At 38.4% G+C, this 15676-nt stretch overlaps 2 protein-coding genes across 4 annotated transcripts in view; both read left to right on the forward strand.

Moving 5' to 3' along the window:
- LOC119059383 (HIV Tat-specific factor 1 homolog) overlaps positions 1–1045 on the forward strand; it is a 31936-nt gene extending 30891 nt beyond the window's left edge. Inside the window, 1 exon segment of the mRNA XM_053664878.1 lies at positions 917–1045. Coding sequence (XP_053520853.1) covers positions 917–1045 — 129 coding nt within the window.
- The window catches only part of METTL24 (methyltransferase like 24), a 92929-nt gene extending 84503 nt beyond the window's left edge, over positions 1–8426 (forward strand). For all 3 annotated transcript variants that reach the window (XM_053664946.1, XM_053664947.1, XM_037159064.2), the window contains one exon: positions 2898–8426. In XM_053664946.1, coding sequence (XP_053520921.1) covers positions 2898–3212 — 315 coding nt within the window. In that variant the 3' untranslated portion in view covers positions 3213–8426. The remainder of the gene's footprint in view (positions 1–2897) is intronic.
- Positions 8427–15676: the final 7250 nt, after the last annotated feature.

A 15676-nucleotide genomic window follows, 5' to 3' on the forward strand; every position in this document is an offset into this window, starting at 1 on the left:
AGTGCCTATAATAATAATAATATTGGGTGCATAATGCAATAATAATGGAAATTACATTCACAAAATAGCAGTAATAGAATATTCTGAAATGTAAGAGGAAACCATGCCTCATTCACGGCACTTTGGCCGCCTGCACTCCCCGGCACCACGCTACGCTGGGGCTGCATGCGCCGGACACGGACCAGCCTGTGCAGTTCCCACTGATGGGGAGAATCGTTAGTCACTGAAGTCAAAAGGCGGTGGGGATGTTGTCATGTTTGACTGTACTTTTTGCTCATTACAATGGGTTAGCGTTTTGTGGATGAAAATTGGATTTCCAAAGCAAGCTTACATTTGCTACGATTTAGCCTAATAATTTGGTAATTTTCCAGTTGCTCATAACTTCTGATTAACAGCTTATTTAAAACAAATGTTTGGAAAAATATGTTAAGTATATTCTTCTACACTTCATAGTTATAGTTTTTAGGACAATTTTAGGCTGATTAACTTTAACCTGTCCCTTTAATGTTTTATTGATCATTCAACTATGCAAACTCACAGAAAACCACAGTAAAAAATAAATCTATAAGGAACCTAAGAAATTCTTGGCAATGTGAACCGTCCCCACAAATGTTGATTTTAGGTTTTGGATAGTTTCTATACCAATTAGAAAAATGGTGCAAAGTTTTGATTATCTCTTTTGGCAGCTTAATTATCCTAACTCAGGAATATTTTGCTTAAGATTTCAAAAATTAAACAAAGCCAAGCAAGTGTCAGGACTGCAGAGATGAAAAAAGGGTGAATTAATTCTGTTGTGTCCAAATGAGAAGAATTATTTTAGTCTTGTGTATGTTCCCATGGAATCTGCCTTTGCTCTGTTCCTTTCAGAAAAGAAAGTTGTTTTGTGTTTGTTTTATGTTTTTCTCTTTGACTTCAGAGCCATTGCATCAACCAGCTGGTTTGTAGAGATCTAGCCTTTTCTAAGCCTCTTTGTAACCTTGGGGCTGTTATCATCGTCACTCTACCCCTGATGGACCAGCAGGTGATATCCAAGACAAGAGAATGAAAGCGGGTCCCACAGGACCTCAGGACGCCGGGCAGAGACCATTTTCTTGGAGCAATGCCTCTTCTCCATCCCACTCTGAAATCCCACAAGAAATGTTAGCACTGCCCTGAGGGCCTCGTGACTCAGCTGTCTCTGAGAAACTTACCAAACAGAGATGTGCTGGAGAGGAGAGGTCGGGGCGGATTGGTCTGATTCCTTATCCATCCTTCCACACAGACAGAGATGTTTTACTGGCATGGACAGGACACCAGATACTTTGGTCCTCTGCTTCCTGAGGAGCTGATTAGGGCTGCGTGCGCCGTCACCTGTTGGGATGCTGGCCTTTGCTCTATCACAGCAATTTCCTCCATCCTCATTATTCCAGTTTGGTCTGAATGCTGTCACCTGCCTCAGTGTGGTCTACTTATCCACTCCCACTGTCCCTCCATTCCTAGGAACAGAAAGTCGTCTTTACTAAATCCTTGTCTGCCGATAGGGCTGTTTCACTGAGATTATAATGCTTTAGGGCTGGAAAGTGCTCTGAAAATGTAAAATGGTATTGTCAATAACAATACTTCTACCCACTGACCCCCCTTCTCTCTCCAATAGACCTTATTTCCCAAACCAACCGCCTTTTAGGGACTCTGAAGTTACTGTTTTTCCTTTTGTGGTTTATGGGGGGGTCAGCATCCTGTAGTGGTTGAGAACCTGGGCCTGCACACAGATCCGGTTTACATTTTGCCATTGCCTCTGTAGCAGTGTGGTGGGATGGGGCAGCGTGAGTCTGATTTCCTAAACTCTGAAGAGGGATGCTAAGGGACCCACTCCTGCAGAACTGTTAAAAGGAGTAAATGGATATTGCAAGATGAAATGCTTAGCATAATGCCAGGTGCATATAGGCTCTTGGTGAGTAATTAGCTTTCATTGCTTTCTGGGGGTATTTGGAGTTCTGTTATTCTAATGGATTTTGTACAAAGCCAGCAAAAAGGAGCTGATTCTCGTAACTTAATTAAAATCTTTCCCATCCTACTCTTTTTTCTATATTCTGTCTCACCCAGAATGTGAACTTGTATTCATTAAGTGAACAGAGAGTGGTATTTTTGCCTTTTTCATTTTAGAATGTTGTATATACTTTTTAAAGAAATCATGGAATAATAGTCTTTTTTCAAGTCCAATATTCAGATACCTGAGAACTCTTTCCCTGGCTTCTGGTCCTGGTGAAGTTGGAGCGGGTATGGTTAGTGAGGTGGTCCTGCAGGCAGTGATCCTCTGTCAGTCCCTCTCTGCAGACCACCATTCTGTCTGGACACACTTGGGTTCCCCTGTGCAGCATGTAGGTTCCCGGGTGGCCGGGGGGCTGTGAACATGGAGCTTTGTGATACACTACAGCAGGAAGATACACCTCTTTCTTAGGCATCCATTCCCATTGGGCAGAAGGAAAGAGGGTTCACTACAACTGACTGGCATTTCATCATTTGTATATTAATATTTGGTATGGAGTGAGGTTGGAAATTCATAGTGGCCATTTGAAAAAGACCTCTAAGTCTAAAATTCAACAAATTCTGCTGGCCCTGCCCAGGTAGGTCAGTTAGCTACAGGGTTGCCCCCATATACCAAGGTTGTGGGTTTGATCTCCTGTCAGGGTGAATACAAGAATCAATCAATGAGTGCCTAAATAAGTGGAACAGTGAATCAGTGTTTCTCTCTTTCTCTCTCTCTAAAAAATCAATAGCTAAAAAAAAAGAAAGAAAAGAAAAGAAAATTCTGCTTTCTAGGGTGGTAGTTAAACAGCGATGCTCCTGATACCAAGATGGCATTTTAAACAATGATTATTGAATCTGCTAATCTCATTCTATCACTATTTTTTTTACAGATTGATGTTCTCAAAGCAGATCTGGAAAGTGCAGAATGGAAAGTTTTGGAAAATCTTATTCTGGAAGATGTCCTTGAGCAAATTGGACAGCTCCTCTTCGAGATCCATCTCCACTGGCCTGGGTTCGAGGTTGGTGGCAGTGACAGCAGTGTGGTGCGGTTCTGGTACAGCCTCCTCAAAGAGCTGGAACGAAAGGATTTCAGGCTTTTTCACAGTTACAAAGATTTATCTAAACCTCAGCTATTCCTGAAGAAAGACATTTTCAATGCAAGTAGCTGTTATACTCTCAGCTGGGTAAATACAAGGTGGAAATAGGCTGCAAGGCCTCATCAAGAACTCGAGGAAATATCTACAGAGTGGAGTACGTCTATGATTCTAACTATCGTTTTACATGCGCAGCCTCCCACTGGGCTGTTGCCTGCTCTAGGCAGACATGGTCATTGCCTTTGTGGTACAGGCAGCCTGGTGCCTGCCACGTGGCCAGGACATGTCAATGTGTTAACATGAGGGTGGACGAGTAGTGGACAAGGAGTCAGCCTTCATCTGCCCAGACCCTTTGCCTGTTTGCCTCCAACACAGTGGGGATGCTCATCTGCCTTCACTTGGATTTGGAAGATGATCCTCTGCTTACCTCAGTTTTCTCTAAAATTCATTATGTATCAATAATCCAGGAATTCATCAACATAGAAAGGAAATTGTACAAATTTTCTGTTTTTATGGGGTTGATGGGATTCTTAAGTTTGCAGCCTGTTGTTTAAAGTAGGATCTTTCATTTGACTTGAACTCACCTCTTTCATGTTCACCCTGTTCACCTGGTGATAACGTGCTGTCCACCTTGTAGATTTCAATCACCCCTCCTCAGCCTTTGCTGAGGCCATGTTGGGGTTTTATAAAACCACTGACCCTAGTCTCTGGGAACTGAGACACGCCAAATTCTCTCACTGAGTTTAGGAGTAGACTATCAAGAGCTGCAACTCGATGTCCTTTTCATAGGAGCCTTAAATCCCCTTCTACTCCTATGAACTAAGCAGAGAGCAGAGTTCGAGTCCTCATTGCCGTCTCTTCTGACTTCGAACCTGATTTCTCAAGCAGACTTGCCTTTGCTGGCAATTCTTTTTTCCCCCTAAATATATTATCTCAAAGATTAAGTGAGTATTTCTTTACTGCCAGTTGGTATGTGGTGGTCTGAGGGCCAGAGTCTCTTTCCTGGGGTGGTTACATGTCTTTCAGTAGTACCAGTCCTTTTGACTTTTTAAAAACATAGTAAGCAGAAAAGTCAGATTCTCAATCATTCAAATAATCTTTTTCATTTCTATTCTCTGGATTAGACATTTATCCCTATGAATAATTTTCAAATACCTATTTCAAATAAATTAATTAAATACTGTATTTTTCAGACTATAAGACGCACCTAGGTTTTAGAGGAAGGAAATAGGAAAAAAAACTGAAGCAAAAAATGTGGTAGAATATTGAATAACATAAATAACACAATCTTTCACCAATGTAAATGTAAACAGAACTCAACACCAGCATTAACAACCATTATTACTCCCAAATTTGGGGGAAAAAAGGTATGTCTTATAGTCAGAAAAATACAGTAGTATAAAGTGAACCAAATTGTTACCTAATTATAAGTTAAAATTTATAATAAGTTACCTTATTATAAATTTTCTGACACTTTTTACATCCTGACAGAGCAGGAAAATCATATATACATGTTTGTTCAAGAAATTTGGGGGAGAATACTGATTAGTACTAAACTTTATACCTTTCTCTCTCTCTCTCTCTTTTTTTTAACCTATTTCTACCCCAGACATTCCCTGGGCTTTTTGTTTCTTGCAATGGTTTGAAAATACCATTCATTCCTCAAGTGAGAAACCAAAATGTATTAGAGTTGTATGATTTCATTAACTTGGGTTCAAAAGAAAACAGGACTTTCTGAATTAGTGATGATTTTTAAAAATATAAATGAGGTTTTTACTTGAAAACCCATAGTGCACTTATAAGTCATCAATGGAGGAGAATAAGTGAGATTTGTGATAGCAGTTCAGTGGCTTTCACCATCCACGGGGACATCAAAAGTACCAAGGACCCACAAGAACTCTAAAGGGACACCGTCTGCTTGCATGGCATGGCCTCCAAAACAAAGTTCACTTAAGCACACTTCCTGTTTGGATTATGCCACAGACTTTCTTTTATTTCTTTCCCTAAAAATGTTATGCATTGAAGCATATACAATAAACCTTTTTATACATTAAACATTTTCAACCTTCTTATACACTAAAGTATGGAGTATACTGATCTTATGTGTCTCGATATGTACCCATCCATATCGAGATTTTTAATTCATGGGATTAACGGTTCATGGCATTACTAAAAACCCCCTTTGTGAGGGCCAAGTTCCCAGTTATCCCAGATTGGTAGTGCAGAACACTGACTTCAGCGCACCACACACGCATGTATCTGAAGCAAGGGTGGGTGTACTGCTAAAAAAAAAAAAGACAAAATCACAAACACACCTACCACACCCACCTACTAGGCAGCCTGTTAAATAGTTACATGTACTGATTTTATGCTCATTTCTAAGACTGTCCTTCATTCCCTTTATGGAGAGTTTGAAATTTATGATGAATTTTCTGACTGTTGCTATGGTTTCTCTGCCTCTAGAATTTATTGTGATTACTGTGTTGGCCAGGGCTTCTTAACCTTGGCACTACTGCCTTTCTGGACTGGATAATACTTTGTGGGGGGGAGGGAGGAATGTGCTGTGCATTGTAGGATGTTTAGCAGCCTCTTTGACCCTCCCCACTAGATGCCAGGAGCACCTTCCCCCATCCCTTTTCAGTTGTGACAACCAGATATGCTCCCAGGCAGTGCCAAATGTCCCCTAGAGGCCAGAATCCTCCATGGCAGAGAACTGGTGTCAGCCATGAGAAATGGTCTAGGTTACCACAGCACTGGTGTTTAGGGAGATCCTGCTGTCGAAGAGCAGGCAAAATCACCCCAAAAGAACACAAAAATCAAGAGCTACTATTTACTGAGCACTTACTATGTGCCCAGCACTGTAATAGATTATTCCTAATTCTCCCAACAACCTACAAAGTATAATTTCCCCATTGACATATACAGGTAAGGAAGCTCTGAGAGGTTAAATAGGAACTCATATCTCGGTCTGTCAGATAGCAAAGCCCATGCTGGCCTCCTCCACAATGCTGCCTCAACAGCTTCTAACAAATATAAGATGCCACTTTCAAAGGACATAATTTTGCCTCCTTATTAGTAAGTGGGGAAAAAACCCTACAAATATGCTAAGACCGGATCTGCAAATTTCTTACAGTGGGAGTTATTTCTGTAGCATGCAGGTTTAATTTAAACAATCTATTTAATAGAAGTATGCCTGCCAAATGGAGGCTTACTGAAAAAAATACAGGGACCCAACACATTCTCTCTGAATATATTCAGATTGCCAGAAAAGCTCTTGCAAGGCCCTGGAAGGGACTCTTGGCCCAGGCTTGTCCTAATACTTGGCACTTTTCCTCCTGGATTTTAGAAAGGGCACAGCCACTTGGAAGTGCGGTTCCCTTTGTTGCACATGTTTCCATCCTAGAAACTGAGCTCAGGTGGGAATACTGGTGCCATAATTAACTTTTACCAGAGCAATGCTCATAAATGAATCTGAAAGTGCAAATTAAATAATAATGCTCTTAAAAAACTGTTCTTTTTTTCCCAGGAAGTAAGAGATTCTTTTTCTGAGGATATAAGAGATTTAGAGGTCACCTTTCAGCACAAACTCTGTTACAATTTGAGATTAAAGTCAAAGAAAAACAATTTTCCCTTTCCCTGTTTCTTAGAGTGATTGTATTTGATGAAGTTATAGTAGGTTATCATATAAATATTTGTAGGTATTTTAAATATTCACATGAAGAGAGACAGGGAGAAGTAAACACACTTCCATTAGAATTGATTAATGGTCCATTAATATTTACATCAGGGTAAAACAAAAGTAAATTCATGAATTTACAGTGTTTAGTTCAAATTGGTTATTCATGTAAGCATTTCTGCCTTAGCTGTAAAAGTTTAGTGTATAGTAAATATAGCACAAGATTTGCATTTCCTAAGTGTTATGTGTTTGGAGTTGGCAGAGTTTGGATTTATACCAAAAACTAGCCTCATCATATTCTTCCAGATTAAAAATGGAGGCCTTATTTAAATAGTTTATTATACTTGACAATACAGTGGTACCTCCAAGCTCAGTTAATATAATTGTTCTCTTCTTCTGGACATAAATTTATGTTTGCATTTTAAGCAATAACATAATTTTTTTTGTATTAGCCCATTGCTGGCTTTTTGTGAATTCAATAATACATTTAACATTCTGCTAAAATGTCTTCCTTTTTCTTACATCGAAAGAGGTATTTGAACTTATCACATGAAATCATACCCTCAAAGTTCAGTATATTCTTAAACTACCTAAATTTAGAAATTCTTGAAATAATGTTATTCAAAAAAATATATCAGGCAAGCTTAATGTCATACTTTATGTTCAGCACTATATGGAAAAATGTTAGTTCTCAATACCTTAAAACCAGTGCTTTGTAAAATTGTTGACTTCATTTTATTGCATAAAATATTTTAGGTTTTTTCTTAGTGATTGGTTTTGTGCAATAAGATGATTGAAACAATAAGGGATTTTTTTTTCTTGTCAAATTTGAATTTTAATGCAGACTCTCAACAGGAGCCCAGTACACATAGGACTGATGAGCAAGCAATAAGGGGGCAATAGTGGTTGGTAAATGGCTGCGGTCCTGTCATTCTCTTCCACCGTAGTCCCTTCCCCAGGAAGCCTAGACCTCTCCAAGGTCAAGCGATTAACACACAGCACACTAGGCAGCTTCCCGCTCTCTGCCCCAGAACAGAGGTTAGCTTCTACTCTAACTGCCCCACGTCCCATGTTCCTGGTTGTTGGATATTTTGATATCAGCTCTGGGTGAGTATATATAATGAGCAAAAGTCCAAGTGGATTCTATAACATTAATGAAATTGCAGTTATGTTAAAAATTAGCAATTATTTGCGCAGACAATGTTATTTCACAAGGATTGATGTCAGATCAAACATGGTCTCCTCAGGGGGCCTCACTCCCATTAAAGGCCCCCAGGTATTGTCTCTGTGCTGCCCCCTAATCTCCCTCTAGTCACAGGCCTACTCGTTTGATGGATCTGCTCGTCTAATGGTTGTCTTTCCCAGCAGACTGCAAGCTCCATGAGGGTCAGGGCAAGTCTATAGCCCCCATGCCCGCCAGGTAAAAGGCGCTCAATAAATACTGGTTGAATATGAATAAAGAAAGTTATTTCACATAGGATTTTTCACCAGCATTTGCTGATGTGAATTTATTTCATCAGCATTTGTTACTGAAAATTTTTTTCTGGCATTAAAAATATATTTGCAATTTAGATGTACCACTGTCTTTCATCTTGGGTAATTTAAATTTGGACACAATTTATCCTTTTCTTGACATGGTTGTTTATTGCGCTGCCTCTGGTACTCGTCGTTTTTAAGCAGAGGGTGCTAACCTGGGGATCTTTCTTGGGGACTTGAAAGGTATATAATAATTGAATGAATACATACAATAATAATCGAAGACTCAACTATTACTGGAAGATATCCTCAGATATTAAACCTCAATCTTCACTTCACAACCCCAACACAGTGTTCTTTCCCTGTACCAATTCCCAGAAAACAAACTTTTAGAGTCAGTGTTCAAAACCACAATTCCCAGTAGCCTGGAGAATATTTTTTGGTTTAAGAGAGAAGGAAGGTATGATGATGTGTGGCTACTTATGCCAAGGATAGGGACTGGGATTGCTACATAAGTGGTTAAAACAGATGTTCGAAGAGTAAAAATAAGGTGAGAAAAGGTATTGCGTTTTCAAACCATCTGAAGGATGACTAAGGAATGTCCTTGGGAGCAGTTATGAGGTGATGGACCGGGGCCCAGCTCGAATGGAAGAGGCTGCGAGAATGTCTTCAGCTACTGGTTGTCTTAGTGGAGGATGAAATAATTATGATTTAAATAGCTGAACATTTCTTCTAAACCACTTAACTCAGAGAGAGCCAGTTGGAAGCCACAAAGATTAGGACACCAACTTGACAGTTTAAAAAAATACACACAAAGTGGCGTTCTGTAGAGGAGGCCAGATAGTGGGATAGAAGGAGAAAGACTCTAAAGCTGCTGCTAACTAGCTGCATGAGTTCAAGCATCGCCTTTCCTGGCCTGTTTTTGTTTTGTTTTTTTTTTACTTAGGATAGAATATTTAATTTCTAAGGTTTCTTCCAGCTTAAAAAATCTCATTATTCTAAGATTTTTGTGATTAGGGAAGGCTTAGACAGTGGTAGGATAATTCCTGATTTGTGTGCTATAAAGGGAAATCTTGGGATAAATTCACAAGAGTCCAAATGATGTACTTATTCCAAAGAAAAAGCTCGGATAAAAGATGAATGCATTCTTATGGCTCTCCAGTCGTCAAGTAAAGTGCCCTCAGGAAAAGTACCTTTTTAGAGAACACACAAACTCCCATAGTTCTAAAAGCCAGAATGTTTCAGACTCTACTAGTTTGTATATCTGTGTTTTTAGATTGTCTTCACAAAGCAGCAATATCTGAAGATACTAGATCAAGGATACATGCTTATGGTGATCCTTCTATATGTGTGTGTGTATGTACATATTTATGTATATATTTAAATATATAAACATATGCATATACACATGCACACACATATAGAAGGATCTTTTTCATATACATATACTATATATACACAAGTATATATATATATATACACAAAGTTTTGTGTGTGTGTGTGTATATATATATATATATAGATGTGTGTATATATATATATGTGTGTGTGTATATATATATATATATATATATATACACACACACACACAAAATCACACACACAGCTGAATTCTGAAAAAAAATCTTCAGACACAAAGTTTTTGGACTGTTGTGAGTTCATTTTCATTTGTTTCCAGAAACTTTTTGATTTCTTTCTTGATCTTATTGTTTAATAGCATGCTATTCAATCTCCATGAATTTGAGTGTTTTGAGTTTTTCCCTTGAGGTGGTTTCTAGTTTTAGTCCCTTGTGATCAGAGAAAATACTTGATATGAATGCAATTTTCTTGAATTTGTTGAGGCTTGTTTTATGTCCTATCTATCACATGGTCTATCTTTGAAAATGTTCCATGTGCATTTGAAAAGAATGTATATTTTGCTTTGTTGAGATGAAAGATTCTATGTTCACTTTCACCACTTCTATTCGACATAGTATTGGAAGTCCTAGCCACAGCAATCAGACAAGAAAAAGAAAGAAAAAGCATCCAAATTGGAAAGGAGGAAGCAAAACTGTCATTGTTAACAGATGACATGATAGTGTGCATAAAAAATCCTATAGATTCCACCAAAAACTACTCCACCTAATAAGTGAATATGGCAAAACATTGGGACACAAAATCAATATTAGGAAATCAAAGGCATTTTGGTACACTGACAGTGAAATGTCAGAAACAAATCAGGGGAAAAAATCCCATTTGATATAGCAACAAGAAAAATAAAGTATCTGGGAATAACCCTAACCAAAGAGGTAAAAGACCTGTACTCAGGAAACTACACAACACTGAACAAAGAAATCAAGGAAGACACAAACAAATGGCAGCACATACTATGTTCATGGATTGGAAGAATTAACATAATCAAAATGTCCATACCACCCAAAGCAATTTATAGATTGAACTCAATCCCTATTAGAGTACCAATGGCATATTTCACAGATATACAATAAACATTTCAAAAATTTATATGGAATCATAAATGACCCCATATAGCTGCAGCAATTTTGAGAAAGAGAAGCAAAGCAGGAGGGATCACAATACCTGACATCAAACTGTATGACAAGGCCACTGTATTCAAAACAGCCCACTACTGGCCTAAGAACAGACACATAGATCAATGGAACAGAATAGAGAGCCCAGAAATAAACCCAAGTGTCTATGGTCAAATACTATTCAACAAAGGGGGCAGAAGCATAAAATGAAGTAAAAATATCCTCTTCAACAAATGGTGTTGGGAGATCTGGACAAGCACATGCAAAAAAAAAAAAATCATGATCACTAACTTATACCATACACAAAAATAAATTCAAGGTGGATAAAAGACTTACATATAAGTCATAACACCATAAAAGTCCTAGGGAAGAACATAGGCAGGAAATTCTCAGATATTCCACACAGCAATATTTTTACCGATATGTCCCCTAGAGCAATAAACATAAAGGAAAGAATAAACAAGTGGTATCTCATCAAAATTAAAGGCTTCTGCATGGCTAAAGAAAACAGCATTAAAATGAAAAGAGAACCAACTGTATGAAAAAACATATTTGCCAATTATATCTTGGACAAGGGCTTGATCTCCAAAGTACATAAAAAACTCACAGGACTCCACTCCAGGAAGACAAAGAACCCAATTAGAAAATTAGCAAAGGACTTGAATAGACACTTCTCTAAGGAGGACATACAGAGGGCCCAGAGACATATGAAAGGATGCTCAGCATCATTAGCCATCAGAAAGATGAAAATTAAAACCACAATGAAATAGCACTTCATACTGGTGAGATGGCCATCAGAAACAAATCAACAAACAACAAGTGTTGGAGAGGGTGTGGGGAAAAGGGAACCCTAGTACACTGTTGGTGGGATTGAAGACTGGTGTAGCCACTGTGAAAACCAGTATGAAATTTCCACAGGAAACTAAAAATGGAACTGCCTTTTGACCTGGCAATTTCACTGCTGGGATTATACCCTAAGAATCCTGAAACACTAATTCAAAAGAACCTATGCACCCCAATGTTCATAGCAGCAGAATTTACAATAGTCAAGTCCTGGAAGCAATCTTCCCATCAGTAAATGAGTGGATCAAAAAACTGGTGGAATACTATGCATCAGAAAAAAGGAGCTCCTACCCTTTGAAACATCATGGATGGAACTGGAGAGCATTATGCTAAATGAAATAAACCAGGCAATGAAAGATAAATAGCATATGATCTCACCTATAAGTGAAAACTAATCAACAAAATAAACAGGCAAGCAAAATATGATCTGAGACATTGAAATTCAGAATAAACTGACAGTAACCAGGTGTGGGAGGGGATAACAGGGGAGAAAGGGGAAAGGTTTTTCAGGAACATATATAAAGGATACATGAACAAAACCAAAGTGGGGTAGGATCAAGGGTGGGAAGTGGGGATGGCTTGGGGGGGGGAGGTGTGATTTGGGGGAAATGGAGACAACTGTCCTTGAACAACAAAAAAAATTGTGAAAAAAATTAGGATTAAAAAAAGAAAGTATAAATGAAGTCCTCAATAAAATTATCTCCTTGATCACTCCTGAATAATTGTGTGACTTAAAACAAAAAATAAAATAGCATTTTTCAAAAAAAGAAAAATATGAATATATTACTTACAAGATATGTTACTGACATTTTTTAAACTATCAGCTTGGTGTCATATGTCACTTAGGAGTTGTTTTGACTCTTAGAATGCCTTTCAGACAACCAGGCAGTGAAGTGGACCAACTGAGCCAGTGCTGGGACGAACAATGTGTGAGCCATTAGCCACACATTGCTGCCGAGCACTTCGACTATGGCCGGTGTGACTGCAACTGAATTTTAACTTATATTTTCTTTACATTTAAAAATGTATCCTTAGTTAAGTTATTAGAAAACTCTCTGGTATGTCTGTAACGACTTTGGCATATAATGTACTTTGTATGAAACTGTCTGAATTGAGATGTGCTGTTAAATGTAAAATACACACCAGATTTTAAAGATTTAGTATGAGAAAAATAAAATATTAATTAAACAATAATTAAAATTTTTGGCCAAGATGGAGGCGTAGGTACACACTGTGCCTCTTTGCACAACCAAAAGAAGGACAACAACAATTAAAAAACAAAAAACAACCAGAACTGACAGAAAATCGAACTGTATGGAAGTCTGACAACCAAGGAGTTAAAGAAGAGACGTTTACCCAGCCCAGAAGGGGGGGCAGCAGGGTGGAAAGGACTTGCAGCAAGGCAGCAACAGGTGGACCCAGCGAGGTGGTGGACTTGGTGGTCCCACATTGGCATGCAGATAAACGGGGAGGAACAACTGGGGAGCGAGACAGACCACGCAACCCAAGGTCCCAGCACCAGGAAGTAAAGCCTCAAACTTCTGATTGAAAACACCTGTGGGGGTTGAGGCAGCGGCAGGAGAAACTTCCAGCCTCACAGGATAATTTACTGGAGAGACCCACAGGGTCCTAGAATGCACACAAAACCACCTACCTGGGAATCAGCACCAGAAGGACCCAATTTGCTTGTGGGTAGTGGAGGAAGTGACTGATAGCTGGCTGAGAGCCAAACAAGAAGCATTGTTCCCTCTCAGACCCTTCCCCACATACAGCAGCACAACACAGTGACCTGGGTTACCCTGCCCTGGTGAATACCCAAGGCTCCACCCCTTACTACATAATAGGCAGCCAAGACAAAAAATGGCCCAAATGAAAGAACAGATCAAAGCTCCAGAAAAAATACAATTAAGCGATGAAGAGATAGCCAACCTGTCAGATGCTGAGTTCAAAACACTGGTAACCAGGAAGCTCATAGAAATGGCAGAGTATGGTTGCAAAACACAAGAAAAAAGTAAAGGCTATGAAAAGTGAAATAAAGGAAAATGTACAGGGAAACAACAGTGATGGGAAGGAAACCAGGATTCAGATCAATGGTTTGGAGCAGAAGGAAGAAATAAACATTCAACCAGAAGAGAATGAAGAAACAAGAATTCAAAAAAATGAGAAGAGGCTTAGGAACCTCCAGGACAACTTTAAATATTCCTACATCCGAAATCATAGGGGTGCCAGAAGAAGAAGAGGAAGAGCAAGAAATTGAAATTTATTTTAAAAAATAATGAAAGAAAACTTCCCCAATCTGGCAAAGGAATTAGACTTCCAGGAAGTCCAGGAAGCTCAGAGTTCAAAAGAAGTTGAACCGAAGAAAGCACTCACCAAGGCACATCATAATTACCTTACCCAAGATTAAAGATAAAGAGAGAATCTTCAAAGCAGCAAGAGAAAAGGAGAGAATTACCTACAAAAGAGTTCCCATCAGACTGTCCAGCTGATTTCTCAAAAGAAACCTTGCAGGCAAGAAGGGGCTGGAAAGTCCCTTCTTGGTTCAAGAAGTCATGAAAGGCAAGGACTTGCATCAAGATTACTCTCTCCAGCAAAGCTATCATTTAGAATGGAAAGGCAGATACAGTGCTTCCCAGATAAGGTCAAGTTAAAAGAGTTCATCATCACCAAGCCTTTATTATATGAAATGTTAAAGGGACTCATCTAAGAAAAAAAAAGGTAAAAAATATGAATAGTTAAATGAGAACAAACTCACAGTTATTAACAACCAAACCTAAAACAAAAACAAAGCAAATAACTAGAAGAGGGACGGAATCACAGAAATGGAGATCACATGGAGGATTATCAACAGGGGAGTAGGAGGAGGAGAGGGGGGAAAAGGTACAGAGAATAAGTTGCATAAATGGTAGGTAGAAGATAGATGGGGGAGGGTAAGAATAGTATAGGAAATGTAAAAGTCAAAGAACTTATATATATGACTCATGGACATGAACTAAACGGGGGAATGTGCAGGGCAGAGGGAAATAAAGGGGGGAGATGGAACAACTGTAATGGTATAATCAATAAAACATATTTTTAGAAATTTAAAAAATAGAATGTTGAAATATTTTGCATGCTATATAAAATATATTATTAAAAAGAATATCCTCGGGATTTCTTTAAAATATGGCCTTTAGAAAATTAAAATTACATACACAGCTCATGTATTTCTATTACCACTATTCTAGAACAAACACTTAAATGAAACGTTTGAGATTTGAGTTCTTCAGATCTCAGGTGCTGAAGGTTGAGGAGTGGGAGCTAAATAATTCATTTGAAGATAGGTGTTGTATTATAGGAAGCTGCACAAGCAAAGAGTTATCTCTTTTTCTGTCACTAAAAATAAAGCTACTATAAAGATTCTGATTGCAAGTTGTGACTTCTTTTCCCTTAAGTTCCAGATGATATTCCATTGTTAGGATGAGAAGGTTGTGTCTGCAATTATTAAAGTGACTAGGAAATGGAAGGTGCACATATAAGTATATAAAAATATATACATTCATATATGTACATGCATATACATATATGCACACACATATGTACATATTTTGGGGGAGCTCAATTTCTCTGGGTTGTGTACTAAACAGTGTAGTTTTTGAAATACTGAAGATAAGCTCAGACTCTACTTCATGGGTGCTCAACTCAGTGTGCATCACCTGGCGACCTTGCTAGGACTGCCAACTTCAACCCAGTGAATTTCTATTTTAAATTGGAATATTTTGTTAGTTCATTTTGTTTATTAACCCATTAAATAAAAATTGGTGCCAAGTGCTGTGATAGAACCTTCTTTCCATTGATTGGATCTTCTCCTTCTCAGGACCCTCCCTTATCATTTCTCTTGTTTATTCTGTATGTAATCAATTATTTTATGATCTACTAAGAAAAGCAATTAAACTATGGCACAGCATTGATTTTAAGATGCAACTCCATTTCAGAGATGTGAAAAATATGTACCCTTGATGAAATATAGCACCAGTGTCCCATAGCTCTCACTTTTAAGACCCAGATTTTAT

The sequence above is a fragment of the Artibeus jamaicensis genome, unplaced genomic scaffold, assembly GCF_021234435.1.
Source record: "Artibeus jamaicensis isolate MK-2021 breed Jamaican fruit bat unplaced genomic scaffold, CSHL_Jam_final contig_387, whole genome shotgun sequence".
In the NCBI taxonomy this organism is placed as follows: domain Eukaryota; kingdom Metazoa; phylum Chordata; class Mammalia; order Chiroptera; family Phyllostomidae; genus Artibeus; species Artibeus jamaicensis.